Source organism: Cibotium barometz, chromosome 65, assembly GCF_041138505.1.
Source record: "Cibotium barometz isolate CiBa-2024 chromosome 65, ASM4113850v1, whole genome shotgun sequence".
Lineage (NCBI taxonomy): Eukaryota > Viridiplantae > Streptophyta > Polypodiopsida > Cyatheales > Cibotiaceae > Cibotium > Cibotium barometz.
In genome coordinates, this window is record NC_141110.1 from 28254914 (window position 1) to 28280267 (window position 25354).

General features: G+C 50.1%; 1 protein-coding gene across 12 annotated transcripts in view; it reads left to right on the forward strand.

Annotated features, from left to right (window-relative positions):
* The window catches only part of LOC147603131 (6-phosphofructo-2-kinase/fructose-2,6-bisphosphatase-like), a 235107-nt gene that overhangs the window by 142942 nt on the left and 66811 nt on the right, over window positions 1–25354 (forward strand). For all 12 annotated transcript variants that reach the window (XR_015265709.1, XR_015265712.1, XR_015265710.1 and 9 more), the window contains 3 exons: window positions 2005–2102; window positions 5926–6001; window positions 6223–6285. Coding sequence is in view for 4 of the 12 variants with exons in the window: in XM_086797371.1 (XP_086653497.1) it covers window positions 2005–2102; window positions 5926–6001; window positions 6223–6285 (237 nt within the window). In the remaining 8 variants the exon portion in view is untranslated. The remainder of the gene's footprint in view (window positions 1–2004; window positions 2103–5925; window positions 6002–6222; window positions 6286–25354) is intronic.

A 25354-nucleotide genomic window follows, 5' to 3' on the forward strand; every position in this document is an offset into this window, starting at 1 on the left:
TGCTCAGTCTAGCACATCAGGCTGTGGCAGTCCCATGTTGCAACAGACGACCAAGTAGCTGCCTGTGAAAGCTGGCTTGTTGACCTGAGCCAGGTAAATCCCCCCCCCCAAAAAAAAGATCCTTCATTAGTTATAAGAGAGAAACGTCTGCAGAAAGTAAACTACAGAAAAACAGCTCCAGAAGGAGTCTACTGGGTGCATCCCTCCTAAGAGGTAAAATGAAGAAAAAATGGAGGGGGGGCTCCCTCTGGGGGAAGTCCGCAAGGAGATCATGAAGTATGCCCTAGGTCTGCCAGTGTGTTGTAGCCTCTGGGATGCCATCTATCTGCAGCATGGTGCCCCCAAGAAGGCTAATCAACTCTATTAAAGGCCTTCTTGAAGTCAAGCAGAAGATTCGCAAGATCCTGCTGCCAAATCTATCGCCTCCCTGATTGTAAAGATGTTACCAGGATGGTCCAATGCTGGAAAAATCATGTCTGCATGCCATGAATGAGGTCAGGGAGGTGGGGCTGAAGTTGATGATCGATCAACTTCCTGAAGATTTTCTAAGCAGTATGATGGGGTGCCATCGTCACACCTTGAGCCGATCAACCTCCTCTTTGGGGATCAAATAGACGAGACACTCGGCAAGCCTCTCCACAGAACAACACTTATCTGCATGACCTCATTGTGGGCCACCCGTAGGCCAACCTTCATGAGATTCCAGTGTCCCTGGAAGAGGAAAAGCAGTAGTCCATCCTCACCTACACATCCGCGGCAAGGGAAAGCATGAAGAGACGACTCAATTTCATCCTCAGAGGATGGCCAGTTCAAGAATCTTTGCAGATCAGGTGACATGACGGCCCTTGTGTGCTGCCAAACCCTCTGGAGAGCCTGGTCATGAAGCGACGAGGGTGTCAGCTGAGAGAAGATGGCAGTAGAAGTCTTTGTTGATGTCATGGACATGAGGGACAACTAATGTCTCCATTGCATCTGGGAAGTGGAGGTGGTGAACTCCATCTCTGTTGTGATACAGCTCATCAAGGTGAAGAAAACTCCGGTCACCATGTCTCCATCCTGGTTCCAAAAGGATGCCTGTGTGCTATCAGTACTTCACCCTAGTTTCAACGGCCTCAAGTGTGGTACAGGTGGCCTCAATCTAAGCATCCAGCTAGGCACTTGTGTGTTCTTCTCCTGGAGGCGCTGAAGGGAGGGAAGGCAACAGAGCAAGCATCTCTGCCACTCATGGAATGTTTTAGTCAATCGTGGGCGACCAATGGAGAAAGAAACTGGCCTCTTGGAGTGGGCCATCTAACACTGTGGCAGCTGCCCCAGTTCAGAAAGAGAATCTCCCAAATCTCCTCAATGCGAGTGCACACCTCGGGTTCCTCAATGCGAGCCCCATATTGCTGAGGGTGCACAATTGGAGCATGATCCGAGAAGGTAGTGCCTGTAAAGATGCCCACCATACCACCCGAGTCATCCAAATAGAAATGATCCAGGTGGGCCAAGTTCGGCCTTGTGACTGGATTCTGTGCTGCCACCATTGTGGTTGTTCGGCCTCTATCATGTCAAACTCACCCCTCATGCACCAGAAATCCATCAGGGAGACCCTAGTGCACTTGATTGCAGAAAGCTGAATGATCCCTTGCCCCATTGGGGGCATTGATATCTTGAAGACCAAGCCTGTCCTTGCCAATAGAGAGCAGCACCCATTTTGGGATGATTTGTCACCTAGGAAGTAGATTGTATGGGTATTATACATCTTTGCAAGCTCTGCTATAATTTGGCACGATTACATTCCTTGATTCCCAGTAGGGATCATACTTTTGAGGAGTCTTCCTTCACTCCTGACTCTTGTATATTTGTGTTAAGCCATCATGGATGTGCAGCTTGATTCAGAAAATTCGATCTTCGCACTTTTCATGGGATCATCCCATGTATGAAAACTTACTTTTTTTCATGTAGGAAGAACTATTCAATGGAAGCTTTGTCTGTCATACTCATTTTGATCTTTTTGGATAGGTCAATACACATACAAATCCACGGCCAATTTTTCTGACTAGACCTGGAGAAAGTTTAGGCAACGTACATGCTCGTGTCGGTGGTGACCAAAACTTGAGGTACCTAACTTCTCGTATTTATTAATGTAGGTCCTACAGCAGCGTCCAGCCTCCGCATCTATTCCAGTTTAACATTTAAGCTCGTGTAAGGAGTGCAAAGCCAAACCAAAACGCTGTCTGTTGTAAGACCTTCATAAGTATGTGAGGCTATTTTTCTTATTTAGTTGCAGTTTAAGCATTCTGTATTGTATGTGGAAGATTTTTGTGTGTGTGTGTGTGTTGTTACACCAGATACCATGTTTGCTTGTACATGAACCAGTGGTTAGTCTCTCTTAGGTGTGGCGTGATGGTTGGCTTCCTACCTGTGTAGCACTGTGAGCTGTCGGGCAAGGCATGCAGGGGAGTACAGAGTAATTTTATGTCGCAGAGGGATAGGAAAGTTGGTTTTGCAGTGTTTGAGATTCTGCTAAGTCTATGGCAAGGCAGGATGCATCATTCACAAGAAGCGAGACAACCATTTCTAAGGCACAATGTCTGTTATCAACAGTGTGTATAGAGGTGAGATTGACCAATGGGGCCACCTGAAAAGTGGGGCTTGTTCACATGTAGCTTTCATGGATAGCTCGTGCCTAACCTATTCCTACAGCACCAGCCAAGTAACTTACGATGGCCACCAAGCTTAATAGCTTGAGTGAAATCTGTGGCACGATGTCTGTCATCAACAGTGTGTATAGAGGTGAGATTGATCTGGAAGCTGTGGAGTGGGCTGAATCTAGCCAACAACCCCTTGCCATTCTCTTGCTGGACTTTGAAAAAGCTTATGACAGAGTGGATTGGGACTTCTTGGAAGGCACAATGGCACGGATGGGTTTCTCCCCAGGACTAGATGAGAGGGGTCTCTTGCATGTATAGGGAGGCCCATGGCACAGTTTTGGCCTAAGCGAGGCATGGTGAGTGCTACAGATCTCCCGTTATATGAGGTAGGGATGCCCCTTACCTCCACTACTTTACCTTCTATAAGCAGGTTTTTTAGGGTTACCCGAGGGGTTTCGGGCCTCAAGCTGCCTCTTTGCATAGAGGAAAAGTTAATGGACTCAAAGTTCACAAATGATATTGCTATGTTTTTTTTTTTTTTCAGAAAGGAGATTTCTATTAAGTATGAAAAAATTTTACAAAATGGAGATTCCACACCAAGAAAGGTGGAGATCTCAACCAATCAGGAGCCCTGTGCTGCCAATAGGGTCCCGAATGAGAGGACGTGAAAAAGATACCAATGACGTGAAAAAGGACGTGGGATATTGCTATGTTTTTGGAGGCCATAGGCATGCCTTTGAGGTTTCCGCACTGCCTTGGAGATGTTTTGTTTGGCAGTAGATACCACCATCAATTGTCACAAATCAGTGGGATTCTGGATTAGTGATTCTCGCAAACAGATTAGGGTTTGGATGTGGGGCTTACTTGGATTGAGAGAGGATGCATTGCTAGATACTTTGGCTGTCAGGTTGGCATTGACATGTGGTCTGCACAACAGTTTGCTCTTGTGCTCATGAGCATTAAAAGAAAACTTCAGCATTGGAGTAGCAAAAAGCTTGATTTGGCCTCTAGAGCCTTGGTAGCTAACCAAGTGCTGCTGGCGACTGCTTGGTTTGTCACGATGTGCTAGGTTTTTCATAAGGGATGCATTGGTCAGCTTCGTCGTCTTATTCAGAACTTCCTTTGGCCAAGATTAGATGGCACTGTACACACCAGGGCGAGCGTAGCTTGGGATACCATTATTATGCCTAAGCAAGAGTGAGGATTGAACATCATTTACCTTGAGGTGCAGTGCAAGGCTCTACTTTGCAAGCTGGTTGTCAAAGGATTTCTTCCTGGCATAGCCTTGGAAGAACTTTCTTCTATAGCAGATTACGAGGTGCACTCCAATTAGGGGAGGTGATTGAATTTACAGCGCACGTCTTAGATGCAGAGCACTGACTACCTTCTTCACCCTTCCACCGTGGGATTGCATGAGAAGCTTCTTGGTTCATATTCCTTCACAATCAATTTGGGAAGCTAAGAGGCAGCCTATTGTGTGGAATGACTTGATTTTGGATGAATATGGTAGACCTCTTGGGGCAGTCACGTATATCCAGTCGGATGCTTGGGCCACTCTTCTCCCCTGAGTGTTGGATTGGAAGAGGCTCATGAGTCTCACGGAGGATGAGAGAATGCAGGTGAATGTAGCCATACCCAACCACTACATCGCAGGGAACTGCATGGAAGGGCCTCATCACTATATTTTCAAGGACAAGGGTTCTTCTTCAGGTCATGTGCCTTCCTAGTTCGGGTGAGGATGATGTACCGGTTTTTTACTCCATTCAAGATAGATGGAGCTTGAAGAAAAGTCGTGGGCAGGATATCATTGAGGGTCCAGCGGGTCAGAGTGGTTGGTAGGGCAGGAAAGCACTTCTATATTGATCCCCTCAAGGGATGATTACGGACTCTAGGAGCCTTTGGTTATATGATGGGTGTCCACTAGAGCCTGGTCAGTGGAGTTGAGGGATGATTTTAACCGCATGAAAAGCATGCCCTTCTTCAATTACACTATGTGGAACGCTAGACACCTGGTTCTAGGACAAATCCAAAGAGTCCCTACTTTTAGAACTCATTGGGAGGCTTATGGGATCACCCTTGACATTCAGAGAGCTTCTTGGTGGAGGTTGTGTCACTCCTACAAGGAAATGAAGATTTCCTCCTTTTTATTTGGCTTTTTCTACATGGTGGCCTTGCCACCAACCAATGGAGATCGGTCATTGGTGCTAGCCCAGCTTGTCCAAGATGTGGAGCAGCTTCAAAGACAATCTACCATTGCTTATGCGAGTGGAGGCACATAGGATTTGGATTTCAATAGCACACCTTTTTGGAAGGATGAGGGATGCCTACATTTGTGTTGGTGTTGTTGCTTTGTTTACACAATCGGGCCCGCAACTCAGCTTTGAAAGGAACAACAAAGATATGGTCATGCAGGTTATCTAGGGATTGGGTCAGTGGTGCCGTCTTCAAGACATGCCAGAGTTAGGCTATGTATCACCAACACAGAGATTCGACATTGCATGGGAGATCATTGCTAGCATCACGGCCTGGCACATTTGGAAGGCTAGATGCACCAAGGCCATGGAGGGCACTTTGGTTTATATTACACAATTCATTTGCAGGATCTAGTGTCATATTATCCACATGCTCATGGCCAGTTGGGCCAAGATTCGGGGATCTTCAAGGGCTGCAGATAGAAAACGTGGCAAGTTGCTCGCATTCAGGGGCCCTCTTGTTCTGCGTAGGCGAAGCACATGATATTTATGTGGGAGTGGGACCATGGCACCATGATGCTCCTCTGTGGTTGAAATCACCTTACATATTGGGGTGATTCTATTCCTTTCTGGCTTATAGCTGTGATTGTTGTATGTTTTTTTCATACTTAATAGAAGTCTCTTTGTGAAAAAAAAAAAAAAACGTGGCAAGTTTATGAGAGAATGGGATCATGACATCTTTTTCATTCTCTCATATGGGACCTTGCTGGCAGCACAAGGCACCAGATTGGTTGAGATTTCCCCCCTTTTTGACCTGAAATCTCCCTTGTAAACTTACCTATTCCTACAGCCAAGGAACTTATGATGGCCACCAAGCTTAATAGCTTGAGTAAAATCTGCAAGCCAGACCAAGACAAACATATACCATCTAGCTTCCTAACTTGAGATGGGAAGTTTTAAGTAATATCTCCCAGCGTTCTCATGGAAAACACTCAGCACATCACCAACATCATACTCGTGGGGTAAACCAAAAATATATATCATTTGTTTGCAAAAATCAAGGACTCATGCTGACCTTTATTTGTGTTATTTCTCAGCGAAACTGGTGAGAAGTATGCGAAGTCACTTGCCGATTTTGTGAATGAAAGGCTTAAGAGTGAACGAACTGCATCTGTAAGTGTATAAATCCTATGAGATAAATTAAGGTTGTGTTGTTTTATTAAAAAACAACAAAAAGATGATACTGTTAGTGAAAAGATGTTGGTATAATAAGTTTAACTATTTATCAAGAACTAATTGCTATATGTATTTATATCACCCTTAATAAAATGATGCATAACTGACCATTTCAGCTGTTGAGAGATACATGTGCGTTAAAAAATGTTCTTTATCAGGTATGGACAAGCACACTACAGAGGACAATCTCCACAGCACGGCATCTTGTTGGGTTTCCCAAGGTAAGCGGTTTAGAACATTCTGAGAGCAAGTTAAGTAAGCAGTGTTTATCAATCGCATTTAATTTGACTCATTCTAATGGCGATTGGAAAATATTAAATGCATGTTAGCTGCCATGGTTTGCATGTTGCTGATATGGAGAACTGCATTTGATACAATTTCTTAAGCCCCTGTTCAGCCTCACGCGTGCTGTTCTTCACCTGATCCGGCCCTTTTCTCTTGCCGGTGTCCTGCCCCTCCCTGCCGGTGTTCTGCCTCGCCATCCTCGTCCACCCAGCCCTCCGTGCTGTAGCGCCTGTTTCGTGCATATTTGCCTCCACCATCGCCTTTTATTTTCTTTTCTCCTTTTTTTCTTCCTCCCCCTTGTTGTGTTGGTTTTACCAGTTGCTTGTGCACATTAGACAACAGTTCGATGCCCTTGGCTTCCCCCTCAGGAGGACTGCATGACAGCCACTCCATCTAATCCATCCAAGGCCACCATCAGCTGTCACCTATCTGACATGGTCCTCATCTCCTTGGGACCTCACAGTGAAATGGGATAAACAAGATCATGATCTTCAGCACTTCAGATGACCTTGCCTCCACACAGATTTGTATAGAGGTGGTGTTTTTGAGCCTGTCTTCTTTTATGTATACCTCTGGTTTACTTTCACTGACCAAATTCTCTCCATGCAGCTGAGTCCAGCCTAGCAAGAGGTCATGCTTCCCTACAACTTTATACAACATAATGCAGGCGCTTTGCCCTGGATGCAAAGAAGGCTCTCGCATGCGCCCCCTGAGCAGCCCCCTTGTCTCCCTGTTTCCACTCCTCTCCCTCTCGTCTCTTCCTCGCCCTGATCCCCCTGTGTGCAGCCTTCCGCCCCTCCCCACTTCCCCCCCCTGCCCCATGCCTGTGCGCCCCTCCTTGCCCCTTTCCTGGCCCGTCCACCTTCGCACTGGCCCCTTTCCCCCCCGTTTTCCTGTGTCCCCCCCCCCCCCCCCCAACCGGGCCACCAACTTTGCCTCTTTGCAACCCTCATCACTGGTTTTGGTAATTGACCGTCCAGGGGGTCGATTCAGGACCTCTTGTAAGCGGCTTTGATCAGCGAACAGGGACGGATCTGTGATATCCGGTTCCTGAGGGAACAGCTACATCCAAATGGAGTTCAACGCTGCTGCCTTCGCAGACCGGGTCCTGCTGCAGACCCCATCGCGTTACACAGTACTCATGCGTACTTCCCACAATGGCAGCACGGCTTCTCACCTGACTCTGACCTGTTTGCGTCTCCATGAGGCTCCCCGGGCCTTCCCAAAGAGTACGACTTTCCCTTGACATCAACTTCTCACTCTCAGCCCCCTCCCTCACCTCTTCATCCTCCCATACCCCCGTCCGCCTCCCACCTCGCCTCTTCATTCCCGTGCTTCCCGAGGTGCCCATTCCACTGTGCTCGGGTTGGGTCTGACAACTAGTTCAACAATACTCTCTGACCCAATGGACATGATGAAGTGGTCGGGTACCGAGAGCCAGTCTGGTTTGTCCTCATTTTCACTTTTGGTTTTGGCCATGATCTTTCTAGCCTCCCTATTTGCTTTTGCCAAGGCTTTATTGCATTTTCGGCTCCTAGCTTTTGTAAGCTTGGGTGTTTCTAGCTCTTAAAGGACGAATCTCTCCTTGTGTCTTCTCTCTAGCAGAGCTACTTGGTTTTTTAGCCCTCCCACCGGAAGGCTTTGTAACTCGCCCAAAATGTGGTCTCCATCATGTCTTCAAAGGTTTGGAGACGCAAGGCGGGCATCAACTAGATGCGCTCATAGTAGCCAAAAAGTTGCTTGAGGGTTGGGCTTTTATTGAGGTCGAAGGCGAGGCCTTGGGCTGCCCCCCTGAGAATATGGGGCTCTGGGTGGACTACTCATTCCAATCCCGGCAGCAAGTGGAGTCAAGCTCCTCCTCGGAGATGGTGGCCCCTCTCCACATTTGTGTGATTCTTCATGACTCTCACCCCACACCCTCGCATGTGGGAGCCAGAGTCTTCTCCCTCCCATTGAGTGTCACCCCTAGCTATGACTAGGACTACAACTCGGTTGCCTTTGCCATCCAGGATCAAGCCATCAACTTCTCTCACCACTTCAGTGACCTTTGCCTAATTGACACCATGTCCTACTGGCTAGGATGGAGGCGACAGCTCTAGCTGCAGGATGGAGGATGGATCCATTGAGCTGGAAGGGAGAGAGGCACATCTCTTCATCTTCCTCCACGTAAGCTTCTCCATTGCACAGGATTATAGGTACCTACATTGCGAGGAGGTTTTTTCCACCAATCTGCCCTCTATCTCGATGGGAGGATAAGCGTTCACTTGTCTTTTCTCATGGATCGTGATTACTTGAACTCCAAACCAGAGTTGAAAGCCTTGCGAGCTGAGCAGTACTCTAGCTGATGTGTCCACAGCCTCTCCTCTTAGACATGCGGATAGAATCATGGACCAGCCATGGCCTTGCTCTCTGCTGTAGATGTGAACATCCTCTGGAGTCACAATGACATTGCCTTTGGGATTGTCCCAAGGCGCAGCAGGTTTGGTTTCAGATCTTCCACATTTTCACCACTGACCAAGATGAAATGTTGACCCACCTACGGCCAAAGTGGCCAGTGAGAGATCTTGGAGATTATGGTTATGGAAGGGCCTGCCACTTCTGCATCTGCAGTGGGATCCATGTGAGTGACAGTGGCATGATCGCTTCACCTCCAAGGATACCCCCAATATCCCTTTCTTTGAGTACATAGGCCGTTTGGGCTGCACTATTTAGATGCCAGAGGTTGATAGTATGCCAACAAGGCAATAGTACACCGGCAGACATAGGGCATGCCCATGTGCTTCCTCTGAGATTTCTGGAAGTGGCTATAGCACAGCTTCTGGCCACGGAAGATTACTCTTTTCCTCCGGCAGAAAGCAGACTAGAGCTTGGCAGTGGGCACCTCGCTGGCAGTTGGAGGTTGGCCGACTCTCTGATCTCCCTCCGGAGTCACAATGACATTGCCTTTGGGATTGTCCCAAGGCGCAACAAGTTTCGTTGTAAATCCTTGGCATTTTCACCCTGGACCATCACTTGGGGGCGGGCCATCACTATGGGGTGGTAGCTTGGGCTTTCAAGATAGCATCGGTTATAGCACATGAGGACCTCACCCTTCTCCTCTCTAATCATAGTATCATGACAACGCCGTTATTAGCAACCCTGATTGGAAGGAGGCCTAAAGGCCCCTCTATCAGATGTGGGAGATCAGCAACAGTATATTAACATGGCACATTTGGCGCACTCGGTGTGCAGCAAAGCCACAGGGACACTACCACGCCACCTTGAGTCCATCAAGAGCATATGGACGTACATCATACACAACCTACATGGCCAGTGGGAGAAGCTTCTCGAGGTGGCTTTGAGCGTATGCAGAAGTGCTGCGAGGTTTTTTTTGCGGATTAGGAGCATCAGTCCTTTCCTCAAGGTTAGAGACTGCTAACCCAGTTCTAGGGTTAACAAGAGCTACCGCCATTATCTTACATCAAGGATTCACGGTAGATACACCAAAGGTTCATACATTCAAGATATGAAGCAATAGTGTCCAAAGCTACAACTTGGACGGACGCCCGTAATGGTGTGACGGAGTATTTATGGCGATTCCCGCTTCAAGAGCGTGTGGCAGCAAGATAGGATGAAGTCCTAAGTGATGTACTTCACGGATATATTATGAGAGTAGTCATTGTAATAGCATTAGGTTCTTATGAGCCTAAAGTGTCCGGCCGTCCATAGTTTAAGTGAGTGTAAATACTTATGGCCATGTATAAAAGTGAATTTCTCTCATAATACAATATACTCTCCCATTGTGCAATTGAGTCTTGCTCTTGCTAATCTCTCTCTCTAATGCATGCTAGTGAGTGTGTATGAGTGAAGTGAGGTGAGAGGAGGGACGAGGACCCGTAGTGCAACACGGCAGTGTGACAACGCTCGCTGGAGACGCCGTGGAATTGCTTCTCAAGGAGTTGTTGAGCTTGGAGACCTCAACGGTTACGAGCTTGGCCATTGGAAAGATCCTCACGACAGTTGTGGTTCACTAGGTAATCTCTTTTTGGATGTGTTTCAAGAAGGTTTAGCGTGAGCCATTATAGAGACAGCGAGGTTACTTGTCTTCATAGGCCACATGTTGGGTGTTCCCCCCTTACTCCCATTGTATGAGATAGCCTTCATCCGAGAGGTCATTCAATTCGACTTCCTTTGAGCTCAATTGAATGAGCCATTCTGTAAATCAAAGCAAGGGAGGGGGAGAGAGTGTGATTTTAACGTCTAATGCAGTGTGGAAAGCTTGATTTTCACCCTTCTATCTGAGTCAAGCAAGCTAAAAGTTGAAGGTTTCCTAAAACTATGAGTGAGCAACTACAATCAGAAGAAGTAAGCTTTGAGCTACCCAAGCTCAATTGCAAAAAGATCATAGCTCAAATTAACTGTATGTAAGCGCCATGTTGCTACAAAAACCTCTGTTAAGCTACCATTTTAGAATTGAGAAAGCTAAGCTCACTATGCTTAGATCACGAGGAAGTGCCCCTCTCTGTCCCCAATTGTTTTTCTTGTCTCCCATGATTGAGATTGGGTCATGTACCTTGCTGATTCAGCTGTGTTTTTGGTAACTAATGGAACGATCGTTTTTTTGGGGAAAAAAAAAAAGCATCCCCTGCTACTAAGACGAGCCCTTTTATGCTCATTTATGGCTATCAGCCTAGAGCCCCGTGGATGATTGGCTTAGAGAGAGTCCGCGCAGGTGATGTGGTTGATTTCTTGAAACAATAGCAAGAGATGCTACAGTTTGCAAGAGAAAGCATAAAGTGTGCACAGGATAGAGTGCAATTTTATGGTAATCAAAACCGATCAACTAGACTCTGGAAGAAGGCCAATGGGTTTACTTGAGAATCCCAAAAGACACACTGGTAATGAGGACTGGAAATGTCTATAACTTGTTAAGGTTTGTTGGACCTTATATTATCTTGAAAAAGATCAATGAGTTTGCTTATACGTTGCTTCTCCCAGATGGAGTACGTGTGCATCCTATCTTTGATGTTAGTATACTAAAAGAGATGTTGGGTGCAGGAGATATCTTGGTTTCTGACCAGGAGCTTGCGAGACTTGAGGATCCATCTGTCTATGTTCTCCACGAGCCACTGGCTATAGTGGATTGTAGGGATTGCACCCTTAGGAATCAGATTATTCTTGAGTGGTTGATTACATGGAAGGATCATGCTGATGAAGACAACACTTGGGAGAACGTTGCTTCGCTTCGACGCAAGCATCCAGGGTTTGTTTCCCAATCTTCCTCTCGTTAGGAGGGGGAGAATGTTTTGTCCTGTGTTGTGTGGACATAACTTGGCTAGTGTTAAGAGGCCGGCTGGACAATTCTGATAGCAGTGTGAACGGATCATTGAGGCTATAAAGTTGGGATTGTGACTCATTTGTAGTGAGTTCCAATGTGGGAGCTCTATCTTGGGTCCTGCATTGTGTGGACATAACGTGGCCAGTGTTTGTGCTAGACGCCTGGTTTTCAATGTGTCGTGGCTTAAGAGACCCCCACAAAATTGGCACTTTGGCCCTCACATTGCAACCGAATGAGCTCCGATGGTCTAGCTCGGTGGGTGGCTTACCATTGCATCTGATTTAGAGCATGTGGTTGGGTGGCAAATGGTACCTCCATCTGTTTTCCTTGTTTGTTCGTGATTTCAGAAGTTCGTGTGCGGTGTTGCAGTGCTATGGACGTGCTTCCCAAGCTATCAAATGTGAGTAATGGATCTTGGGAAGCACACAGGTAGCTAAACTCTTACCTGGGATGTTTCACGAGGATTTCCTGGGCCGTTACTTGGGAGCCCATCGCGTTATCCACGGAGGCAGGTAAAGCCCTCCTTTATGAGGAGAGGATGTTTCTTCAGCTTACACATATCAAGATCAGTGCCATCACAACATCGATGGCCTGGGTGACCCCTTGGACCCCGACAACCACACTGACCAGATGTGAGACATCATTGGCCCAAGCTATCAAATGTGAGTAATCGATCTTGGGCGGCACACAGGTAGCTAGACTCTTACTTGGGGTGTTTCGCGAGGATTGCCTGGGCTGTTACTTGGGAGCCCATTGCGTGAACCACGGAGGCAAGTCAAGTCCTCCTTTATGAGGAGAGGATGTTTCTTCAGCTTACACATATCAAGATCAGTGCCATCACAACGTCCATGGCCTGGGTGACCCCTTTTGACCCGACAACCACACTGACCAGATGTGAGAGATCATCGGCAGCATAGCGCGTGGCATATTTGGTGTGCGTAATGCAGCAAGGCTATCAAGGGTATTCTAACCCCTCCAGCAAAGTCCATTAGCTGCATTTGGACGGACATTATCCACACCCTACGTGGACATTTGGATCAATTGGCAGGAGATTCTGACCACATACGGCAACGTTGTGCACGGCCTTCTTGCGTACTTGGAGTAGCGGCCCCTTCCTCATGTGCAGGAATGGTGATATTGCTTGGCATTATAGACTCAAGAGTGTGGCTCCCCCCCCTCTCTTTCCTTCCCCCATGATGCAATCTCCCTCTGAGAGTGGCTAGCCATGGAGGGAGCACCCCCTTATTTTCTTTGATCATTTTACCTCTATGGAGAGTTGTAGTCCCCCACAGGTGGATGTTGTTTTTTTTACTTACAGAAGGATCTTTTTAAAAAAAGAGGTTATGCTTGTATCAGACCTTGCTACTTAACACACTAGGGTTTTGTGACACTGACTGAGTCACAGGTTCACTGTATGGCAGTATGCCTCCAGGAGTTTGGGCCGCACAATTCAGATGCCAGAGGTTGATAGTATGCCAGCCGGGTAGTAATACACCGGCAGACACAGGGCATGCCCATGTGCTTCCTCTGAGATTTTTGGAAGTGGCTATAGCACAGCTTCTGGCCATGGAAGATTACTCTTTTCCTTCGGCAGATAGCACACAAGAGCTTGGTAGTGGGCACCTCGCTGGCAGTTGGAGGTCAGCCGACTCTCTGATCTCCCTCTGGAATCACAATGACATTTTGGTCATAGATCCTTGGCACTTTCACCCTGGACCATCACTTGGGGGTGGTAGCCTGGGCTTTCAAGATAGCACCGTTTATAGCACATGAGGACCTAACTCTTCTCCTCTCTAATCACAGTATCATGACAGCGCCGTTGTTAGCAACCCCGATTGGAAGGAGGCCCACAGGCCCCTGTCAAAGGTGGGAGATCAGCAACAGTATATTAGCATGGCACATTTGGTGCCCTCGGTGCAGCAAAGCCATAGAGGACACTACCACGCCACCCAGAGTCCATCAGGAGCATATGGACGTACATCATACACAACCTACGTGGCCAGTGGGAGAAGCTTCTCGAGGCAGCTCTGAGCGTATGTAGAAGTGCTGAGAGGCTTTTCTGTTGATCAGGAGCATCAGTCCTTTCCTCAAAGTTAGAGACAGCGAGGTTACTTGTCTTTATAGGCCACATGTTGGTGGTTCCCCCCTCCCCCCCACTGTATGAGATAGCCTTCCTCCGAGAGGTCATTCAATTTGACTTCCATTGAGCTCAATTGAATGAGCCATTCTATAAATCAAAGCAAGGGAGGGGGAGAGAGAGTGATTTTAAGGTCTAATGCAGTGTGGAAAACTTGATTTTCACCCTTCTATCTGAGTCAAGCAAGCTAAAAGTTGAAGGTTTCCTAAAACTATTAGTGAGCAACTACAGTCAGATGAAGCAAGCTTTGAGCTACCCAAGCTGAATTGCAAAAAATTCATAGCTCAAATTAACTCTTATGTGAGCCCCATGTTGCTACAAGAACCTCTGTTAAGCTGTCATTTTAGAATTGAGAAAGCTAAGCTCACTATGCTTAGATCACGAGGAAGTGCCCCTCTCTGTCCCCAATTGTTTTTCTTGTCTCCCGTGATTGACATTGGTTCATGTACCTATCTATGGACGTGCTTCGCAACCTATCAAATGTGAGTAATGGATCTTGGGGGGCATACAGGTAGCTAGACTACTTGGGGTGTTTCATGAGGATTGCCGGGGCCATTGCTTGGGAGCCCATCGCGTGAACCACGGAGGCAGGTCAAGCCTCCTTTACAAGGAGAGGAAAAGAAATAAGAACTGAATATGAAAACGAAATGTGCATATAATGATGGTATGTACAATGATGAAATTGTCCCATGAAACAAAACTAAATACTGCAAGAGTGAGGAGATGACTGCTAGTAGATGGGGGGGGGCAGAACCGGAGTGCTCAGCAGAGGGTAATCCCTAGAGGTTGGTACTGCCACTCAGAGTGGCGCCTAGTGAGGGGGATGGGAGGAGGCTGAAGAGACCACCAAGAGCAAACTAACGAATGTGTCGAATGACATTGAACTAGGCTCTGTAATCTGTTGACAAAGGGCAATCACAAGGGTCTGTGTCTGGGAGAACTATTCCTGCAGTGTGGTGACCTCATGTCTCGTAAGTGACTCTCAGAAGATCTTGCCTGGGTGATTTCCAGTTGGAGGGCAGTGAGGAAGGTGGCATGATGCTGCTGAATGGTGGACACGGCCTGATCATGGCCGCGCTGCAAGCAGCGCCACTCTTGGGAGAGCAGCAAGAAGTTGTGGGGCAGAACCGGAGTGCTCAGCAGAGGGTAATCCCTAGAGGTTGGTACTGCCACTCAGAGTGGCGCCTAGTGAGGGGGATGGGAGGAGGCTGAAGAGACCACCAAGAGCAAACTAACGAATGTGTCGAATGACATTGAACTAGGCTCTGTAATCTGTTGACAAAGGGCGATCACAAGGGTCTGTGTCTGGGAGAACTATTCCTGCAGTGTGGTGACCTCATGTCTCGTAAGTGACTCTCAGAAGATCTTGCCTGGGTGATTTCCAGTTGGAGGGCAGTGAGGAAGGTGGCATGATGCTGCTGAATGGTGGACACGGCCTGATCATGGGCGCGCTGCAAGCAGCGCCACTCTTGGGAGAGCAGCAAGAAGTTGTTGGTGAGGTATTCGGAGTGTGTCCTGATGTCCAGAGAGATCTCGTCCAATGTTTGAACCAAACATCGAGCACCAGCTTGGTTGAGGAAGATGCAGAGTATTAGTAAGCGAGTAAGAGGAAGGATGTCCCATAGTGGGTCGGGAATGGCTTCGATGAATGGAGATGCCTTCCAGCGACATCCACGAGATGGGGATCCTGGGGAGGAAGGAGGGGAGGTGGGCTGAACAGAGAGTGGGGGAGAGGGGATAAACAATATGGGGGCTTGCAGACACTCGAGAGGCCATGGGTGAGCTGATGGATGTAGGGTGGTTGAGAGATGGCGGAGATGACGGAATCCACTAGTGGGGGTAGGGAGTGTGGCAGGAAGGTTGGGAGATGTGGTGGTGGGTGAGAAGGAAGCAAGGGTGGTGGGGGTGGGCTGGGGGAAGGGAGGGGGGGGGGGGTGTGTGGAGAGAATATAGTGGTGGTGGAGGTGGAGGTGGAATAAGAGAAGTGGAGGTCGATCTGGCAGAAGGATGGAAGGGCAGCATCAGCGGGCTGGAAAGCCAAGCAGCAAAGGCAGTGGAGGTGGTGTCAGAAGTGGAGAAGACAGCAATGGTAACTGGAGGAGTCCCTACGGCAGTGGTGTTGACGGGGCGTGGAGGGACCGGCGGGAGCTACATGGGGAGTGTTGAGAAACTGTTGGAGAAGGCAGGTAAGGAAGCTTGCGCTGGGTAAACAGAATTGAGAACCCGAGCCCGAAAGCGCCTGAACTTGGTGCAGATGGTGTCATAGAGAAGACGTGCAAAGGGGTATGGGCGGATGGTACAGGGACAGAAGAAGGCTTCAGTGGTTGGGGCAGATTGGAGAGGGTGTGGTGGCTGAGGTGGCTCATGGAAAAGGAAGTAGTGGTGGAAGAACGCATAAAGGTGGTGAATGCGAGATGTTTGGGCTTAGGAGAGGTTACCACTGAGGAGATTAGTGATGTGACTGCTCATTTGGGTAAGTGGCAGTCCTATGTGGAGGGTGGAAGAGCGAACACCAAGGGTACATGGGTGTTCTAGACCAATGATGATGGAGAGTTCAGGGGCAGAAATACAGAAGTGGAGTTGCAGAGGAAAGAGGAACAGAGGACAGTGTCGGGGGTAGTTACGGTGGCTAGAGAAGCAAGGTTGGTGAGACCCAAGGTGGAGAGGTCCATGACTAAAGAGGAGGGCTCTTGGAGGTATATGAGAAAGCTATAGTTATTGGAGCTGGGATATGGAGCAATCTGGCAAGGGATGGACAACTGAGAGGAGGATGGGGAGCGGTTGGTGATCCGAGAGGTGGTGACGGGGGCATAAAACGGATCATCTGCAGTGGAGCTGTAGCCGAAACCGGAGCCGGAAGTGGAGGAGGACATGGGGGAGCGTGGCCCATGGAAAGTAGGTGTGACCGAGGGCATGCTGCAACGTGTGGCCACCAAGGGTAGTGCAGTCGTGGCGGTGGCAGCACCCAGGGGAGGAGAGGCTACCAAGGGATGCCGAAGATGAGGAAATAGGGAGAGGGGGCACAGAGGTTGTGGTAGATGCCATGTTGCGGAGTACTCTGCGAGTGGCAGATTGGTACCAAGGAGGTTAATGTTGGACAGCCCAATGGAAACGCAGCATCTAATGGAGAGGTGAGGGTGGGACTGTTTGCAGGTTGTGGCACAGCCGGGTGCTGACAGCCGAAGGGAGCACAGCGCTCTGTTGCTGAGATGAGCCAGAGCTGACGGAGTGCAGGATGGCAGCTGCTGACAAGCGGGAAAAGCCAGAGGGGGTGGTTGTGTGGACAGCCCACGCTGGATTGCAAGGGCGATGGAGTGGGAAACTGGCGCGTGATGGTGACGGCGTGGAAGGCGTTATAGGCAGGTGAGACACAGAGTGCAAGGGGCGATGGCAGGATGGAGAGACCAGCCTAAAAACACAGGTGTGTGGTGACTGATTGGAAGGTGGCCTGCGGGAAGATGGGTTGGCACTTTGTAAAGATAGAAAGGGGAGAGCAGAATTGGTAAAGAGAAAGAAAGAATGAAAGATATATTAAGTGTGTACAAAAGACCCAATGGGCCTATGAGACTAAAGTGATACAATAATTTCCATGGCATATCTCATCACGGAATGGAAAATAAAACAAAAACCAAATATAGCTATCTCACTGGGGTGATACAAAACTGTCCATGGAAACCCATCATGGAATACCAGGGACATGGAACATGAGAGGAGCATCAGGATTCAGCCCCCAATAGATGGTATACCACTGTCCAAAATATCAACCATGGGGCTAATGAGTATGGCAGCTCGATGGCAATGGAGCATGTCCTAGGTCTGGAGCTGATGAGGGGATCGTGGCCGACATCCGGGGGGCTGGGGGCATCGGGCACGTTGCAATGCTCCTCTCGGTCGAGGTGGGTCCAGAGCAGCTCAAGGTGGGTTTTAGCAAAGAGGATGTGTTCAGTGAAGAGAGAGAGAGGGAGCATATGGTCGAAGAGAGAGAGTGTTGAATATGGTGGTCAATGAGAGAGAGGGAATCACGTTGTTGAAGCGAGAGAAAAGGCATGTTTGAAAAAGAGAGTGGATGAAGGGGCTGGTCGCCAACACACATTTCAAGTGCCAAGCGCTCGCTGAAGCTTCCGCTCCCCCCTGCTCGCGCTGCAGCCTGCACGCTCACCCCTTCCCCGTCTCCTATCTGCCCTCGCCTCTCCCCCGCCTCTGCTCTTTAGCGCCCCCCCGCATCTGTTCTCTGTCGCCTGTGCCCCCCCGCTAGTACTCATTCGCGCCAGCCCCCCCCCCCCCCCCCCCCCCTTCACCTGTGCTCACTGGCGCCAGCCCCCCCCCTCCACTGCTCTCTTTATTCGCGCCGCCCCCCCCCCCCCCCCTGCTCCGTCTCTCTTCCGCCCCCCCTGCCCTTGACGCCTATGTTTGTAATCCCCTCCCCTCACTTTCTTTCCGCCCCACTTTGTTCTCCCCCTCCTCTGCCGTTCCTCGCTCCGCCATTTGTGCAGCTCGGTTCCTACAGGGTTTTCCGTTTACGCTTCGCCTTCGACAAAGCTTCAGACACACTGATTGAAGCTCCTCCCGCCCCACCTCAGAGGGACTCTTCCGCAGCCCCCTCGCCCGCCCCTGAGGATACCCCCATCAGCTTTCTCTTTCGCCGGAAGAGGAAGCGAGCCTCGCCGCAGAGGTGGAACGCCTCCAGGCACATTCCACCATCTGCCGTATAGTCGGCACTCGCCCCAGCAGAGGGGAGATCCGGGATATTCTCCAGGCCCGCCTTCTCGCAGATGTGGGCAAGATCCTGGACGTTCAGCTACTACTGGGCCGCGGACACTACCAGATCGAGTTCGAGACAGCCCAGAGCGCGGCCCAAGTCCTAGCCATGAGTCCCCTGGACATGAGGGGCACTCGGGCCTTCTTCAGACCTTGGCAGCATGGCTTCGACCCAGCAGCGGCCGAGCAGGGAGAGCGCCTTTTCATGTCACAGTTTGCTTCCCTGGACTCCACCGCGAGTACCTTCCGCTCCTTTCTAGGATATAGTGGCATTGTTGGGCTCGGTGCTTGAGACTGGCCCATAGCAGCTTCAGTGGTGGCTAGAGCAGCTGGCCTGCCTTCAGTCAGGGTTTTGGTTCCTGACATCTCCTCCCTTCCGAAGGTCATTCAGCTACCTAGGATAGGGGGGGGATGGATTGATCAGAGAGTGGAGTTCTCGGGGCTCCCGAACGAGTGCTTTATATGCAAGCAGGTCGGTCACTTGCCCAAGGCCTGCCCTCGCAGGAGACCCCGACCTTCACCACAGCAGCAAGCCCGCGATGGCCCGCCCAGATGCGGGTCGGCAGGCAGCCTCCGAGACACCTGCTCAGCCCACGGAGACCTCAGATTGGCAGCCTGGACAGGGGCGCCGTAGAGGGAGACAACCACAGCAGCAGGCCCAGAGGCCGATGCAGCAGCAGTCACGGTCTCAGCATCATTGGGTTCCAGTGAGGAACAGCTTTGCTCCCCTCCAAGAGGAGACCCCAGCGCAGCCTGAGGATCTGGAGATGCCAGCATCCCCTCCTTTGCCCCCACCCCCCCTCCCCCATCCCCCCCTCCCGCCTCGCTTCCGCCTTCGCCTCCTCCCGTTCCTACTCCGGTTTTGTCAGCGGCTCCTGCCCCACCCCCTTCTCCCCCCCCCCTCCCCCCCCCCCCCCCCCCCCCCCCCGCTCGCCTCAGCTCCCCGGGAGGCCCTGGCAGTACCTTGGCGCTCACCTGCTGTGCGGCAGGCACTGAGCACCGACCTTGCTCGAGCTCCGCAGAGGAGACCTACCATGCCGATTCGGGCTTCACGGATATCTTCTATCCGCCCCGCAGTCGGCTGAGTAGGCTCGACGCTCGATAGCGCTCGGAAGCTTTTGACTACTCCTTCACACGGCTTTTTGGAGCGGAGGGCCCCCATGAGCCAGCACCCATCAGAGTGCATGTGGTGATACCTCCGGCCCGAGGGAGGAGGCACTTGATTTAGCGGTGGCCTTCTCCTTCCCTCTTTGCGGCACTAGTGACGGGGAGTGGACTCTGGATCTCGCTCTTAGCATTCTGAAGACTCAGGCAATTGAGTTTTCTCACCATGTGAGCGATTTGGAGGTGACAGACGTGATAGGCCGACTCTAGGAGCTGGCTCACTTCTTTGATTCCGGGAGTGCGGATGCCTCCGGGGTTCGCCACTTAGTGGTTCGCATAGTGGCAGACCTAGCACGCGACCCTGGATATGTATGTATACACGAGGTTGCTCTCTCTGAGTGGGAGGCAGTCGCCATGGGACACAGCCACTCGCGCCTGATCCGAGATTCTTGCACCACACCGGGTGGGCAGATTCGTAGCCGCTCGGATGGGGACTATTCTCCATCCAAGCCGCTTGCAAAGGCCCGCCGTATGGCTGAGACAGCCTCCACCTCAGCAGGTCATCCATGAGGATCATCTCATGGAATGTACAGGGCCTTGGCGGCGCACACTATGTACGCTATCATGGATGCTTGAGGCACGAGCTTCAGAGATGCCTGGTTGGGGGCAGTATTGATATTCTGATGATGCAGGAGCACCATTTGAGTGAGAGCAGGATTCGGAGATATGGTTCCGTGATGCCTGGCAGATGGGACACATTTTGGTCTGGAGGGTTTGGCCCCTTGGGTGGCAGGGAGGAGTATGTATGGTCCATTGCAGATGCATGGTGGCAGGCCATTGTGGATCGCGGGGTCATTGTGCCGGGTAGAGCACAGTATGTTATTCTGAGGATGCATGATGAGCTCTTTGGCGTGCTCAATGTCTATGCGCCTAACCATGCTAGTGCCAGAGCAGCGTTCTGGACCCTTGTTACAGATGCATTGCGTGAGGCCACACATTGGTGTGTCGGAGGAGACTTCAACATGCTTGAGGACCCAGCAGATAGGGTGGGAGGCAGTCATGATACCGTGCACGGCACGGAGCTTGCAGCTTGGGAGCGATTTTGCATGACACTGCGGATTACTGATGCATGGCAGCATGAGGCTTTCTCTCGCTCTCAGGACAGTCTTAGTTTTTCTCGGTCGGATCGCCGGCAGGGAGGGACTAATCTATCACGGATTGATCGCTTCTATGTGGGCGACAGGTTCGGGGAGCGTGGGGGCTCTGTTGGCATTCTCGCTGGCACTTCTTTTTCCGACCATGCGCCAGTTATTTTGACACTTGAGGAGGGGACTAGGGAGACCAGCTTGCAGTTGAGGATCCCAGAGAGGATACTCACAGATTCCAGTCTTTCTGAGGACATTGAGAGGATATGGCATGATAGCCAGAGCTCTGACCTGGATGCAGCAGGCCAGTGTGCCCAGGGACTCATTGAGCTCAGCCCTTTTTTGCACGTTGTAGCCTTGACACAGCTGGGAGAGACATGAGAGTGGGAGCGCCGCTTGAGGCGTAGCCTTGCTTCGCTCCAGCGCCTTCAGGAGCAGCAGCCTACATGTGAGTGGGTGGCGTCCCAGCTGAGCCAGGCATGCCAGGAGGTTAGAGAGGCAGAGGAGTAGAGACATGAGTTCTACTATCATCGCCAGGCCTCACAGTGGACGCAGTTTGGTGATAGAGTGACCGGGGAGTTCTTTGAGATTACCGGACCCCGCCATGCTTGAGCAGGTGTACGCCAGCTCAGGAGATAGGACGGCTCGTTAGCCACTGAGCCCGGGGAGAATAGAGCCATTGCCACTGAGTTCTATAGAGACCTGCCTCTCAGCGGAGCCAGCCACGGAGGCACGTGATGCTTGCAGACAGACTGTGTGGGCCCATGTACAGAGGAGGGTCACAGATCGTATGCGCACAGTTCTAGGTGAGCCTCTTTCAGAGGATGAGCTGGTTGAGGCTTTAAGGGTCCTTCCGCACCATAGTTGCCCTGGGAGGACGGTTTGACGCCAGCCTTTTTTATGCGTTATTGGGACATTTTGGGGCCAGGCCTCCGCAGGGGCTTTCAGTATGTTTTGGACACTGGGGTGATGCCACAGAGCTCTTCAGAGGGCTTGATCTTTCTTATCCCCAAGGGGGAGGGAGTGTCTAATGATATTCGGCAGTGGAGACCTATTACGATCTTGGGGAGTTGATTCATGCTACCCAGACAGGATTCGTCAAGGAGCGCAGTATCCTTGACAACATTTTCACCTTCTGGGAGGCGACGGCCCGAGCTAGATTTCTCGGCGAGGACCTAGTCGTTATGCTTCTCGACTTTGAGAAGGCATACGATAGAGTCGATTGGGGTTTCCTAGAGGGCACTATGCTTCGCCTGGGTTTTGAGTCAGTCCGGATTCGAGGGGTGGCGGCTCTATATTCCACAGCTCGTAGCCAGGTGCTAATGGCAGGAGGACGGGGCCGAGTTTTGAGTTGACCAGATCAGTCCGTTAGGGATGCCCTCTCGCCCCGTTTCTTTTTCTCTTCTTTGCTGAGGCCATGAGTATGTATCTGACAGCAGAGGAGGTTGGTTTGAGAGGACTCCAGCTCCCAGTCCGGGGAGAGGACCTGCTCGATTCTGAGTTTGCTGATGACACGGATTATTTTTGCATGGCCAGGAGGCCAATCTGCAGAGGGCAGAGCAGTCGCTATAGGTTTTTGGGACAGCTTCGGGAGCATTGATCAATTGGCGCAAGACAGTGGCCTTTTGGATCAGTAGTGCTCCCACTCCGGCATGGAGCCCAGACCCGGGTTTTAGATGGATTCCTCCTGGCACAACAATGCGGTATTTGGGATGCCAGATTGGACTTGATTTGTCACCTGAGCAGCAGATCGCCCCGCTTCTTCTGAGTATTCGGAAGAAGCTGTTGTATTGGAGTACAACTCGGCTATCCTTGGCTGGGAGGGTGGTGGTGACAAATCAGGTGCTTTTAGCGACCATGTGGTACATCGCGTCTTGCTAGATCTTCTCGAGCTCTTGCATCAGCCAGGTACAGAGGCTGATCAGGAACTTTCTTTGGTCTGGGTGGGACGGTCAGCCAGCCCGGGCTAAGGTTGCTTGTGTTGGAAATAAGTGCTCACTAGGAGTACTTTTTGGTCATCTCAGTGTATGCCACGTGGCACTCAGGGATTTATCCCATATGCACTCATGCTCAGCTCTTGTACTTTCCCCCTATATATTCAAGGGGTCACATCAATGGAATTATCTCAGTTTGCTTCATCCCTCTTGCACTTTTCCCATGTTATAGTTTTGTGTGATACCATGCTAGATTTCTAACATGGTATCAGAGCAATGTAGATTCCTCTTCTCCTCAGCCCTTTAGTCTAGATCTAGCCATAGATTTTCCCTAGGTCTAGCTCCCTTTTTAGCTTTGCCCCATCGGGGGTCTTAGACCCAGCTCTGCAGCGTTCTTTTTGGTCTTCTTTTTACTACCGCTTCTGCTGAAGTCTCATCAATCGCCAGCGCCGCGGCCATCCCTGAGCCAATGGCGCCGTCACCTCTGCCGCAAGCTCCTGCGGCGCCGTCTCTGCCAGATACAGCATCGGGCCCGCCAACTGTAGCAGGGTCCCCCAACCGTTCGTCGACGGCTTCTCCTAGCGCTACGCCATACCCACTTTCTTCATCATTGCAAGCGCACACGCCCAGCTCCTATTCGACACGACTCTACTGCCTTGCCCCGTTATTTTTCAGCCCTTGCTGCAAGCTTCTTCGCAGCTCCAAGCCCCAGCTTCCCTGCCTGCGTGGCCGCGTCGACTTCGCCAAGCTCAATCAGAGGGCTCTCCTCTTCGTCTCTCTTCTGTGCCGAGTGCCACTGCTTCTGTTCAGCAAGCAGGCCGACCTGCTCTCTTTCCCTGGGGTCGTCTCCATTTTCTTCATTATGCTACAGCAGCAGGCCGCTTCTGTTGACACGTTTCTTGCTGCTGGTGCTTTTTCTCTCTCAAGGCTGCGCACCTCTTGTTTTCAGTATGGGCAGCCCCCATTCTCTGTTCAAGACATATTCTCTACTGGCTGCTCCATTCCTATATCAAAACAAGGTATGAGTTGGTGCTCCTTTGCTTCTGACAGGCCCGTATGCCTCTCTCTCTGCAGCAACATTTCCTCTAAGAAATCTCTGTTTGCAGCTGCCTTTCTCTCGGGTTACCCCCTGGATAGCATGTCTGTGACATGGGCTTGAAAGGGTGGAAGACCTGAGGTAAAAACTAAAATGGATTATCCTTTGTATGCTGCAATATTTTCAGTTCTATTTTAATCTTAAAAATTAATTTTCAGAACTGAATTTTATCTTGTAAGAGAACAAACACTGCCCATCAAAATAGGGGTAAGACCTTCTCATTTCTGATGCTGTCTCTCATTTATTTATCTTTGGCATCTCTTCTTGGGTACTCTGCCCTTGCTCTCTGCATAAAAAGACCTTTAAAAAAAAAAAAAAAAAATCTCTCCTACTTTGGTCACCACATGATGTAGGCCAAAGAGGACCCTGTTCTAGACTTACCTTCCCATCTCTCTCATATTTGTCTATGCTTTCATGCTATCTACCACCATTGATCACCAATGATGTAGATCATGGGGTAATGTCATGTCTACATGGACTTATCTTTGTCCCTATCCAAGAGGCACCCCTGCATTACTCACTCTAGCAGGAGGATTGACCTTGAGGAGGGATTATCTATCAAGGTCCATCTCTCTGTCTATCTACAGTCAATCAGTCTCTCTGTCTATGTGTCTATCTTGTGTGATTTTACAGTCATATATCTCTGACACTCTGTCTATCAGTCTATATGCCTATCTTTTGTGGATTAGTTACCCACATGTCTTTGGCATTTTGTCTATGTCCCCATTTATCTTCTATTTGTCAGTCTCTCTCATGTCTATCTAAAAGTCTCTCTCTCTCTGGGACCACTCTACTGGCTGATTGTCTCTCTCTCTCTCTCTGTCTATGATCCACTCTTGTCCCTACCCTTGTGGACCCATATGAGGATATCACTTGAGGAGGGGTGTCTCAGGATCTTTGTCTGTCATGTCTTGTCTCTCAGTCTATCAGTCTTTATGTCTGTCTTCTGTCTTCTAGTCTTGTCCATCTTGTCTTCTAGCTTGTCTCTCAATCCTTGTCTAGTCTCTCTGTCTTGGTCTTTTTGTCTTCCTCCTAGTGTCCACTTAAGGAGGGTGTTGGAAATAAGTGCTCACTAGGAGTACTTTTTGGTCATCTCAGTGTATGCCACGTGCCACTCAGGGATTTATCCCATATGCACTCATGCTCAGCTCTTGTACTTTCCCCCTATATATTCAAGGGGTCACATCAATGGAATTATCTTAGTTTGCTTCATCCCTCTTGCACTTTTCCCATGTTATAGTTTTGTGTGATACCATGCTAGATTTCTAACAGCTTGGGCAGTTATTACTCTTCCACTGGCCCAAGGAGACTTGGGCATTATAGATCCAGTTGATCAGAGTAGAGCCTAATTGCGGAAGCTTATTGTTCGGGGGCTGCTTCCAGGCGCTGAGCCTTGGAAGGAGCTTCTTTTTCAGCGACTGCAGGGCTCCTCCAGCAGGGGGCACTTGGGCACCAGAGATACGATGGATCTTCATAGAAATGAGGAGGACAAGCCTCAATAGAGGATGGGAGGA